We start from the raw sequence: 12,415 nt of genomic DNA on the forward strand, positions 1-12,415 counted from the left end.
CAGGGAGCTCCCCTGGAACATCTACTTACCACCACCCTTCCTGTCCCACTCCCCAACCTTCTGGAGGACACTGAACCCAACAAGAGTACCCAGCAGGGCAGAGGGCGATGCCCACAGTTCTCCTGAACTGTGCCCTCCCTGTGCCCCCTTCTCTCCAGCCCTCCTCACTGGCCTCCCTGTCCCCAGGTCCTTCTCCATCCCGCAGTTGAGGGAGCTTGGAAAGGTCCCAACAGACCTAACTCCCAGCCCCATATTCAAGGCGGTGCAAGATCTGACCCTTGCTTACCTCTGAGGCTGCACCTCTCACTCCCACACCACCCCTCCTGGACATTGAACTTTTAGTTTATTCCAATTGCCCCGGCCTTTGTTCAACCAATTTCCCTTCTTAAGCAACAGCTGTCACCTCTGCCCCGTCCCTAGACTGGGTCAGAGGCTCCCTCTCCCAAGGTGTCCTTCCCCTGGGCAGGCTGGGACGCCAGGTCAGGGGCAGAATCAAGGTATCCACTGCTTCGGGAAGTTCCCTCCTATTCTGGAAAGGCCTCTGCCTCGACCCGAGCCCCGCCCCTCGCCTGCAGCTGGCGAGTAGATAGATACTTCTCCTCCTTCAGGGCTCCGCCCCTCCGGGTCCTGCGGAGCCTTTTCACTAGAGGGGGCGGGGCAATGGCTCCCTGCCCCGCCCAGGCCCCGCCCCGCGAAGTGGGACCTGGTGGGGCTCAGCTGACGCCTCACTTCACGTGACGCTGGAGCCAGGCAAGCATGGCGGCGGCCACCGGGTGAGTGCTGCTGCTGTCCCCGGCCCTTGCACGGCGGCGCGGAGCGGGGGCTTGGGCCTCCCGGCTGGACACTAGCTGAGAGCCCCGTTGCAGGGCCGCGTCTCCGCCGGGCGTGCAGTGTGGCCGCGGGCAGCGCTCTTCTTCGCGCGGGTTGGGAGTCCAGCGCGGGTCGTCTGGCTGCGCGTCCGAGTCAGCTCCCTGGCCACTGCCTACTGCCCTCGGGGCCGCGGTGGCGTTCAGGCCCCACCCGCGCGTGTGGAGTCCCCACCGTGCGGCCGAGGTGGGGTCCACGGGCACATTCACGCTCACGACCCTCAGATGGGAAGACTGAGTTGCCAGGGCGCTGGGGACCTGGGGGCCCTCGGGAGGAGGCAGCGTTTGAGATGGGCGTGGAATCCCCTTCCTAGCGGGGCACTTCTCCTCCTCCTTCAGGGCCCAGATGGAACTTCCTCAGAGAAGACTTCCCTAAGCACCTATCCTACTTTTAACACCACCTGGTAAATTATATAGTACATAACAACAAAAAAAGAAACAACTCGTTTCTTGTCTTCTCTCCATTTAAAGTGTGAGGTCAGGGCCTTTGTCTGGTTTGCTCCTGGACCTTGTTAGTACATGTCTTGCACACAGTAGATGCTTCATAAATTCTGCTGGATGAAGGAATGGTGAATGGTCCTAGTGGCAGGAAATGTGGACAGGTGGGCTCACTGAAGCGTTGGGGAGTGTCCCTGATGAACGGACATCTGAACAAAGGTTGAGAGTTCAGAGTGTTCTGGAGACGGGGGACAGTGGGGCGTGTCGCTGTGCTGGAGGGCAGTGTCCCAGCTGGCTTTTCCAGACTTTGTCCTAAGGGACTGGAAACTTCCAAGGGTTTTTAATCTGCTCAGACCTGCTTCTGAGACTGCTATCCCCTGGGCTATGTATGAGTTCAGGGCAAGGGCCAATTATGGGGGTGGCCTTTGGGCCTGGAGATGCTGGGGGCTGGGAAGGGGAGTGGTAGAGAGAGGGCAGTGCCCCAGATGCCAGGCTGGAAATGAGATCAGAATGGGGGAACTGGTGGACTAAATGCATCTCTCTCTTGGGAAGGTAGGGAGAGTGGCAACAGAAAATGGCCCCCTCAGCTGGCCCCCAACTTCAAGGTTGGGAGAACTTAGGACATGCAGATCAAACACTTGATAGGCACCTGCTATATTCCAGGAACAGTACTGGACCTACCGTTACGTGTTCATGGCCCACTGGGGTAGATGTCATGCCTCTAGTCTTGGTGTGTGCCATTGACAGGCATGGATTCTGAGCTCAGAGGAGAGTGTGGGTAGATTCTGAGCCAGAGGGCTTGGTGGGCTCAGTGCCTGTCCTGAGCTGGAGGCTGTGGCCAAGGAAGCAATGTCATCCATCACTCCCTGGATGACATTTTTGCTAGTCCTTGAGCACCCCTGAGGCAAAGAACTATGCTTGCAAAGTCCCAGATGAGTGTCAAGGAATCTAGGGCCAGATCCTTGAACCCAGCCTGCGACCCTGTCTTAAAGAGCTGAGTGAGCAGTAGGTGTAGGCCAGTGCCCAGATGTGGGTCAGTTACCCCTATATTTGGGCCACCAGGTGGTCACAGGGAGTTCCAGGGGCTGCATTTGGATTCAGGGCTCCATGCTGGCTTGAGGTGTGCTGCTCTCCCGAAGAGACAGGGAGCCAGGCTGGTGATTGGATGGGTGTGAGTCTAGAGCTGGCTGAATCCCGGAAGGAGGGCCCTTATAGCAAAACTGATTCTCTGGGCCATGGAGCAGTAAAACTGAGTGACAGAGGCCTTGGAGAAGTGTGTAATCGGAAGGGAGACCTGACAGGTGCAGGTAGCTTCCAGAGATTGGCAGGACCTGCTTGTCAAGAGCCATCCCAGGCTGGTGTGGGTTACCCTGCTGGACACTTAGAGCCCAGCAGATTCTTTAAGTGGAAGAGGCTTCAAGTGTGTTTCCAGCAAAGCTCGGTGCCCGGCTGCGTACACAGGACAGATCAGAGTGTCAGGCATAATGAGGCACCATACCATCAAGTCACAGCCACAGGCTCCCCACGAGTTGGATTTGGTTGCCTGTAGAGTCCTTCCAGATCCTGGGCCCAGGGAGGCCTGGGTGCTTGCAGTGTGCTCCATGTGATGTGGGGAGTAGTGGAAGCCCTAAGCTAGTATCTCAGATGCAACTAGAAACTTGAGAAGCTCTTCTGGGGAGTGTTTAAGGGTTGATCCTGCTCTGTCCTGCCAGCGTGGGCAGGGACTTCAAGTTTGAGACAGAGGGTCCCACAGCCCCCAGAGAGTCTGCCGTGAGGTCATCTCCACCCCCTCCCCTAATCCAATATCACTTGGTGGGAGGGAGCCCTGCCTTCTCTTTGAGTCATGCCTTGAGCTTCCCATGGACAGAGAAGAGACTTCTCTGCTGTTGCCAGACCTGCTGCATCGGCCCCCCACATGGCTTTTTCCTTTCTCCACCTCCCTTTGCCCACTCACCGGCTGGCCCTGGAGAGTCGCCATCCTCTGACGTGTTGTTCACATACTTGCAGACTCAGCTCAGACGGTTCCTCCTCCTAGAATCCTTTCCTGACCCCCCTCCCTCCTGACCTCCAGTCAAGGCTTCCTGCTCAATATTCCAGAGAATCCCAGTTTCTCCCACTGGCAGGAGGCTCTTCTACATCTGCAAACCTGCCCATCATGGTTGGGTGAGAGGTTGCTCCCCTTCATGTCTCTCTGGCATCCTTGGAGCCCAGGGACCAGTTCAGTTTGTGTCTCCAGGGCCTTGTGGCTGCCCAGTGATTGGTGCTGGGTGACACGGTGCCTAATGAATAAAAGGAGGATTTTCTTTACACTAGTGCAACATGCCATCCTGCTTTACACGGAGCCCTCAGTGATTGAGGAAAGGAGCTGAGGGCGGGAGAGAGAACAGAACTCTGAATAGGATGAAGGAGTATTTTTTTTAAAAAACATCTTTATTGGAGTATAATTGCTCTACAACGGTGTGTTAGTCTCTGCTGTATAACAAAGTGAATCAGCTCTACATAAACATATATCCCCATATCTCTGAAGGAGTATCTTTAATTCTTTAACTGAGTGACTCTCAGGGAGCTGCTGCCCCGAGGGCTTTTGCCCAGTGGTAAGCAGCAGGTGAGCTGCCCTGGGTGTGTACCGGTGGGGCCATTGTTCACCCTGGAGTCAGCATTTCTGGAGGGCAAGTATCTGGAGGAGCCAGGTTCTGGATCAGAGCCCGTCCCCACCCTGATATGAACCTGGTGCTCTTGGAGAAGATGCATTGGGTTGATCTTGGGGTCTGGGGGGAGGGGTGGGTCTGTGGGAGGCAGGCTGGCCAGTGAGTGCCCCTTTGCCTTCCCATGCCCTTCCGCAGGCCTGGTCTGACTCCACACCGGGTCCCTGTGTGTGCTTAGCCCTCCAACCCTCCTCAGGAGCAAGGTAGGCAGGGTGGGAGATGCTGACCAGATGCCATGAGGCCCCTCCAGCCAGGGTGAGCGGTCTGGCCCTGCTGACAGGCAGCCAGAGGGCTCGGTGGGCTCGGTGCCTGGCCTGAGCTGGAGGCTGTGGCCAAGGAAGCAGGCCGGTCCTTGGCCGGCCTCTCTTGCTGGAAGCTTAGCAGCATGGCCCCATCCAGAAGTGGTGTCACATCCTAGTGCAGGGATCTCGTCCTTGTCTGTGCTGTGGACCCCATGGGCATCTGTGAGACCTTTACATGACTCTCAGCGTGATGAAAGAAAATACAGAGGATTACAGGGAAAACCAATTATATGGAAATACAGTTATCAAGATGTTAAGAAATAAATTTGTGGTATAGTAGTATATGCTTCTTTATACATTACATAATAAAAGCAGCAGGTCTAAGAACCACCTTAATGTTGAAGTAGTGATGAGTAAAAGTGGTATGTTGAGGTAGTGTGACGTCAATAAGGTGACGTGAAAGTACCTCTGATTTCTGTGGGTGACAGATTCACCACTGCTGATACTGTTGTGGTTTGTTGCTTACATTAATAATTGAAGAAAATGTTAATTTAAAGGTGAGGTTAGAAAAAATAAAGATATAATTTTTTTTCCCATCCAAGTAGGTGGACTCTCTAAACACTATGCATGAATCCCTTGGGTAAGAACCCTGCAGGTGGCCAATGAGGTCAAAGGAGGGGCTGACTCAGTACTGATTGGGGGGACAGGAGAGAGTTTCGGAGCAGTGGTATCACACCTTCTGCGGGGGCTGGTCACTGGCCATTTCCTGGGCTCTGGCAGTTGGCAGGGGGTGGGCTGGCCCATGGGGACTGGAGCTTGTTCTGTGTGTCTCTTTGATACCCTGGAGCCTTTGTCCGCCAGCCCCTGTGGTCTTCCCCGGGCGTTGCCTGTGCCCTTGGCTGCCTGCAGTAAAGTGTCCCTTATTTATACTTGGACTTGGGGACGACCTGGCTTTTGCCTTTTAGATTCCGGGTGCCAGTTAGCAAAAGCTTCAGCAGAAACCAGTTGGGGATGTTTTATGGGTGCTGCTTTTGCTGAACTTGCAGGGATGAGCCACCTGTGATGGCTCTGGGCCCAACGTTCTCTCTGAGGGGTTGGTTTATGTCATGAGAAATCAAAGGGCATGTCTCTATAAACCTTGATTCTGGGGTACCCTGCCATAATGAATGACTGCAGCCATCGGCCTGCCTGGGGCCCCTGGCCAGGCTGCCTTTCTCTGTTCTGGCTGAGCCCATGGAGGACTAGATAGTGCTGTAGATTTTGCAGGCGCAGCTGATGCTCACGGGAGGGTAGCGTATTGAGTTTCCTGTCTTGACCTGGGCTGCTTGGCCCTTGGGCCACAAAGGTCCTGTCTGGGTGCCCTGAGGAATTCAGGTCTCTCAGAAGGTTCTGGATAAGACAAAGCCCAGCCCTTCGGAGAGCCTTCCAGGTGGGGACGTGGTGGCAGTCCAGGTGGACCCGGTAGCTGGTGTGTTTAAGGAAGAAGGTGTGTGGGGCGTGAGGCATGGGGTTGGGGGGGATGAGGTGGGTGGGGCTGTGCAGGCCGCCGGCCGAGGCTGGGCATCTTCAGGCAGTTGTGCTGTTGAGTCTGCACGGATCTAGGCACCTTTGGCCGAGGCCATCTGCAGCAGTGCCTTGGTGCTGTTCCCTCTGGGCCGCTGGGAGTCTGTAGAGACGAGGCTCTTCCCTGAGCCCACCTCCTCCATGGGCTTTGCTGAGTGAGGGGAAAGAATGGGAGGGAGCTTGGGGGACTCTGTGCACGGGTGCTGGTGGCTGCACTTTCAGTTCCTGATAGCACGGCCGGCTGGGGTGCTGGCATGTTTGTGAGCCCTCACCTCTGTCCTTTCATCCTCGTGGCTGAGCGTGGCAGGCAAGTGGCACGGCTTAGAGGAAGCCCTGGCTTCTTGTGTCCACCCGCCCAGGAGGGTGAGTGGGGCCCATGCCCGGGAAGGGGGACAGCGGGGAGGCTGTAGTCCTGTCAGCACGTGCGGGGTGGGCAAGACCCCTCCACCCTTCCCGGCCAGGCTGGCCCAAGCGTTCTGCTTCCTGCCCCTCTGGGGCTGATGTGGCAACTTCGCACAGCTGTGTGGGTGGCCCCACATTGTGACAGTTGTTCACTCAGCAGATACTTATTGAGCACTTGCTGTGTGCTAAACATAGTGCTAGGCACGGGGCAGCAGGGACCAGAGCAGACCCAGATCTTTGTGTTCATGGGGTTTCTATTCTAGGGCACAGAGGCGGACCTCGCCAGAGAGCACCAGTACACGCTTATGTTGGCGAGTGAACGCGTCATTTCAGCAGGGACTTGGACGAGCCTCAATCCAAGGGGTGACTAAGGAGAGTGTAATGCAGGGTGGGTTTACACAGCTGTGGGCAGGTATGAGCAGCCTTTGTAGTTCCCGGTTTCCCCAGGGAGGGAGCCGGGGATGGAGCCTCTGTCCTCCCCCATCTCTTCCCACCCTCCAGCCTCTTGCTCTGCCTCCCAGTCACCAAATCCTCCTGGGGCTCCCGAGGCCCTCATGGGCCAGGCCCGGACAGAGTGGGAGAGTGGATTTGGAGACACGAGTCGGGGAAGCCCGGCCCAGGGCTAAGTGGGGGGACAGGCCGGGGAGAGAGCTGCAAGGTTGAAGAGGGAAGCCAGGGAAAGCCATCCCGAGAAAGTGCCATTGGAGCCAAGATGTAAAGGAGATGTCACCTTCCTCTGAGGGTCCCATGGCCAGGTGAGCGTGGGAGGTGCCCCAGGGCCGTGAGGGCAGGTTCCATCTGCCCAGCTCTCACTGCAGCCCCAAGCAGAGCCCCCTCCCTTGCACCAGCTCTGGGCTGTCCCTCCCCTCTTGGACCTCCATGCCTGCTCCCTGCTGGCCAGAGAGCCTGCCGGGCCTCCCTCGAACACACATCACACGCACTGCCTAACTCCTGCACCCTGGCTCTGGCCTTGCTGGCCCCCGGCCCGCTCGCTACGACTGCACTTCCTTCCTTTGTTTAGTCATTCACGTGGCACTCTTTTAGGTGCCGGGAAGGAGGCAAGCTCCCTAGCCCTCACAGAGCTTACATTTTACCTGGGGAGATAACAAGCACGTAAATATATACTGTTCGGCAGCGATGCGTGGTTCTAGAGAGGCGGGAAGAGAGTAGCAGATAGGTTTGGATGGGGTTATCGGAAAAGCTTCCGGGAAGGGGGAGCATTTCTACAGAGGCCTGGATAAAGCAGGAACGCGAGCCTGGTAGGCACTAGGAGAGAGCACTCCTCACCGGGAACAGCAGCAGCGAAGGCCCCCAGTGGGAGCGTTTTCGGAGTTTAGGGAAGGGTGTGCGGAGTTAGGGAAGCCTGTGCGGCTCCCCTCAGCGCCTTGTGGCTGGGAGTAAGTCTGCACCGTGTTGTAAGGGCGCTGGAAAGCCGGGAGGGGTTGAGCAGGGCAATGCCTGCTGGGATTTCCATTTTTCAAGGGTCCCTCTGGGTGGGTGCAGACCAGGCTGTGGCAGAGGCTGGGCCTGGGAGCAGCTAAGAGTTGCTGCAGTTGTCCAGGTGGGAGATGGGGATGAGCCACATGGTCCGGGCTCCAGCTTGGAGGGGAGCCGAGGACGGAGGGGGGCCCGGAGGGGCCGGTGCGGGGCCGGGTTTCAGCAGAGAGCGTGGCCTCCACCGAGGCCCCCTGAGGACTGGGAACCCACCTGCAGATTCAGGAGCATGGGGCCACAGTGGCCTGGCCGGGGCTGTAGTGCAGGAGGGGGTGGGCCAAGGTCTGGTGGCATGGATTGAGGAGAGCACGGGCGGCCAGGACACGGGGATGGGCTGGGTGACTCTTCAGAGGATATTTATTGCAAAGGGAGAGAGAAATAGACGGCTGGCGAGCACGGGGTCGGGGGGGGGTCAAGGGGAGTGCTTTTATTTATTTATTTTCAAGCCGGGTGAGGTTCCTGTATGTCTGGATGCTGAGAATGATCCTGAGAGGGGAAAAGTGATGCTGGAGCAACTTGGGGGGTGGTGATGGGGAGAAAGGCGAGGGGTGGGGCAGGCCATGCCCGGGTGGAGGGGGAGCCTCGGGTGGGAGCAGCTGTCTAGAGGGGCCCGAGGCAGGAGGGGTCCGGAGAGTGGGTGCTAGGAGGATAGGGGGTGTTTTCTCAGTGAAAAGGGAAGCCAGTGTGGGCGTGAGGAGAGACACCGACCTGCTCTGCCAGGCCTGGCTCCGCCTGGCCTTCAGTAAGGCCTCCACAGCTCATTGCTGGCTGGCTGCCATCCTCAGGGCCAGCACCCCAAGGGCTGCTGCACCAGGTCCAACTTGTCGTGCTTCCTCCTTGCCCACTTGGCACCTGCGAGCCTGGCTCGGCTTAGGGCCTGCTGCTGTGTGCCTTGGGGGTGTGTGTGTGTGTTTGTTTGTTTGTGTGTGTGTTGGGGACAGGTGGGTGTCCTGGCTCAGGTGAGGAACAGCCCAGGCCGCTGGGTCTGTGACTTGCACAGAAGATGGCGGCCTGCAGACACGTGGGCAGGGATCCCGTGTCGTCTGGGCCAGATCTCGCACGGATGGGAAGCTCCTCGAGGGCTGGAATCGGGGGTTGGGGGTGTGTCTCCACACCACTGCAGAGTTTCCTTCCGTGGGCTTCACCCATCTACCAGTTAAACAGACCCAGCTGCGTCTCCTCCCCACTCGTGGTCCAGTGCTCAGGGACAGGAGGGGAGGGTGTGGTTGAAAAGCCCCTGTGGTCCTCCAGCGGCCCAGTGAGGGGCTGTTTCTGGGTCACGGGCAGGCCGAGCTGGGACCGGCTTGCCGTGCGCTAATGGGGGTCCTGCCTCTGGGTGGGGGACGCGCCTGCTGGTGCTAACAGAAGCCTGCGTGGCGGTGTGTGCTTGTGTCTTTGCAGACCCTCATTTTGGCTGGGGAACGAAACCCTGAAGGTGCCGCTGGCGCTCTTTGCCCTGAACAGGCGGCGCCTGTGTGAGCGTCTGCGAAAGAACCCGGCGGTGCAGGCTGGCTCTGTCGTGGTGCTGCAGGGCGGGGAGGAGACTCAGCGCTACTGCACCGACACCGGGGTCCTCTTCCGCCAGGTGAGCCCAGCCGGCAGCCTCCCACATCTCTGAGTGTGCACTAGGCCCGCTGTGGGCTGTCTGCCCTCCTCCAGCATCAGGCCTGGTGGGCCCGGGCAGCTCTGCCCCCTGGGGGACCCTGAAGAGGCTCTCTGAAAGCAGGCGGAGATTTGGGTCCCCAGGGAGCCCCCTCTGCTGGGGGCAGGGCTGTCGCCAGCCAGCCTCAGCTCTCTCAGGTCAGAGTCTGGAGAGACAATGGTCCTGGGGGAGCAAGCAGGCAAAGCTTCATGGAGGAGGCAGTATTCGGTGTGAGCCGTGAAGGCCGGCATGAATTCTGACTGGTGGAGCTGGGGATGGGAGTTCCGGGCTCGGGGGTAGTATCCACAGGATTGGACCTCAGAGGGCGGGCTGGGCAGCCTTCCCTGGCCCGGGAGAGGTGCAGTTGGGACGGGCTGAGTTCCTGGGGCCAGATGCTGCCACGGCAAGGAGGACGGGGGCTGCAGAGGTCCTGGGAGGAGGCATGTGAACAGGGTCTGAGCAGGAGTCGGTGGCCTGGGCATTGGTCCCGGCTTGGCCAGTGCCGACCCTGTGACCCTCACTGGGGTTTGGTTTCCTCCTCTGGGAAGTGGTCCAGGGGCTCCTTGAGGTTCTGGAACCCTGTGGGGCAGCGGGTGGCCCAGCTGCAGGAAGCCAGCTTGGATGTGGTGGCCTCAGCTGAGAATCCCTGGCATTACTCGGTTCCCAGGAAGAAGAACAAGGACACTGGACAGAGGAGCTCACCCAGAAAGCCAGGAGGGCCCTGAGCTGGCCTCACTTTACAGATAAAGAAACAGGCTCAGAGGGAATTGACTTGCTAGAGGTGGAGCTGGGATTATTTAGAACCCATCTCCCTACCCCAAGTCTAGCGCTCTCTTCTCCCTGTGCTGCCCTGAGTGGAGGTCTGATGCGCTGGGAACGCCCCAGGGGCAGGCAGAGCTGAGCGGACATGGGCGTCCAGCATCCGGCTCAGGGAGGAGGCAGGGGAACCAGAGGGGAGCTAAGTGTGGAGAGCGGATGCTAAGGTGTGGCCTCTGCAGCTGGACAGCGTCCACCCCGCAGGGCACAGGCCGAGATCCACTGCCGGGAGCCACGGCACGATGTTTTCTGTGGAAAGCACCTCCTACTGCAGGGCTTCCCTCCGCTGCGTCGTTCCTGCAGCTGCAAGGCTGCCGTCCCTGTTGCTGGAGATGTGCAGGTCTAAATAAGTTTTCTCTGATTAGTCTTGATGCTTCTTGAGGCTTCTGTAGTCTGTGGCTTAAAAACCCATCTCCTAAATTCAGCTGTTGGCTCCCTTACTGGTGTTATGCAAGAATAATTTTAGAAGAGCGCCTCCTCCACTTCATACCTTTATAATGCTATTTTAGCTCCGTGTTTAATGCTAAACACTGAAGTCATCAGCTGCCCCGGGGGTGGGAGAAGGAAGGAAGAAGTCCTAAATGGAGTAATCCGTTTCTGAGCAGATGCCCGGCCTGGGCGTCTAAGTCAAGGTGGCATCTTGCCTGCCTGCAGGCAGTGGGGGTAGCAGAGAGGTGGGGGGAGAGAGGGGAGTTGCGGGCAAGGCGGAGACGGACCCGTGGTGCTACTGGGCACCCGTGTCTTAACCTGCCCTGTCTGGGACCTGAGGCGGGTGGCCGGTGAGGTGGGGCGCGGGTGGGGCTGGGGCACGGGCCTGAAGCAGGGTCTGAGCAGCCAGCCAGGAAGGAGGAGGGCACGGCAGCCTGCAGCTGGTGCGGGGGGCAGAGTGCTGAGGTGGAGGGTGGTGTGAGGCTGGGGGTCAGGCTCCGAGAGCCAGGGAGCCCGAGCTGACTCTCCAGGGTGCGGGGAGGAAAGCGCTCGGTCAGATTCCCCACCTCTCTCCTTGCACCTCACGTTTCTGTCCTGCTGACGGGGTGACCCGGGTCCTTGTTCTCACCACAGGAGTCCTTCTTTCACTGGGCCTTCGGTGTCACCGAGCCAGGCTGCTACGGCATGATGGACGTGGACACTGGGATGTCGACGCTCTTCGTGCCCAGGTTTCCTCCCAGCCACGCCACCTGGATGGGAAAGTACGGAGCACCCGGGGGCGTGTGACCGTGCCTGCTGACCGCTGGCTGGCTGGGGTGGGGGTGGGTGCAGGACCTGGCTTGTGGGTGGCAAGCGGCGGGGGCAGGGGGCAGAATTAGCAAGGGGGAGGGTTAGCGGGCAGGCCTGTTAACAGCCTACTCTGGGCCAGAGCCTGTTACCCTTTGCTGGGAAGGGCTGTCAGAGCTGGAGCCACAGACCACGGTCACGTTTGTTCTGAGGTACTATTTATTAATCTTGAAATTCCGGATTCCCAGCTTTGTTAAGATGCCCGTGGCTTTGGCCTGGGTCAGTGGGAGGCAGCCCCTCCCTGGGTGTGGTGGGGAGGGCAGCCTGGGGCCCTTCTCTGAAGCCCGTCACTGATGTGCAGTGCAGGGCGTTACTGGGTGCCTCCCGCGCGCGCGGGCTTCTGGCTTACGCTCTGCGGCTCCCGGGATGTAGGCCCTGCCTCCGCTGGCTCACCTGGGAGACAGGGTCGTGCTCTAGCATTGTGCTGTGGGAGCAGTGTGAGGCCAGAGGCCTGGGTGAGCCTGAGAGGCTGCCTCCCTCATTATCTGTGGTGCCTGCCCGCTTCAGGGCCCTTGGCCCTGTCCACCCCTCCCGGGAGCCGTTTCTGCCTGCTCAGAGGCGCTGAGGCAGAAGCTGTACTTAACTGGGGATGCTTGAGGTGATCAGAGGATCCTGCCAAATGCTCGCCGCCTTCCAGCGTGTCATTTCTGCCAGAGAGTGCTTATTCTGGGCTAATGTATACATTGCAGCCCTTGCTGCCTCGTGGGCCCAAAACGCTCAGTACCAGGTAGGCTGGCGGGTCTGCGGCTGGTTTGAATGATAAGGCATCCGGCTGCTGCAGGGACATTGCTCTGTGCAGAGGGCCAGGGCAGGGCTCCCACACCTCAGCGGGCTTCTCCGGCGAGCAGGTCTGGCCACTGTCGGGCCTCCGATGCCTTATCTGTGGAGCAACGCTAATGCCCCTCCTGAGGCCTCGCCAGGGCTGTAGTCACAGTGATGGTCGCTGTGGAGTGGTTACATTTGTGACACTGA

The 12,415-nt window shown here is 58.9% G+C and overlaps 1 protein-coding gene across 2 annotated transcripts in view; it reads left to right on the forward strand.

The window, feature by feature from the left end:
• Nucleotides 1–687: 687 nt before the first annotated feature.
• Nucleotides 688–12,415, forward strand: part of PEPD (peptidase D) — a 116,701-nt gene continuing 104,973 nt past the window's right edge. For both annotated transcript variants that reach the window (XM_059044389.2, XM_067019670.1), the window contains exons 1-3: nt 688–773; nt 9,112–9,295; nt 11,231–11,358. In XM_059044389.2, the coding sequence (XP_058900372.1) occupies nt 757–773; nt 9,112–9,295; nt 11,231–11,358 (329 nt within the window). In that variant the 5' untranslated portion in view covers nt 688–756. The remainder of the gene's footprint in view (nt 774–9,111; nt 9,296–11,230; nt 11,359–12,415) is intronic.

The sequence above is a fragment of the Kogia breviceps genome, chromosome 18 (genome assembly GCF_026419965.1).
Source record: "Kogia breviceps isolate mKogBre1 chromosome 18, mKogBre1 haplotype 1, whole genome shotgun sequence".
In the NCBI taxonomy this organism is placed as follows: Eukaryota; Metazoa; Chordata; class Mammalia; order Artiodactyla; family Physeteridae; genus Kogia; species Kogia breviceps.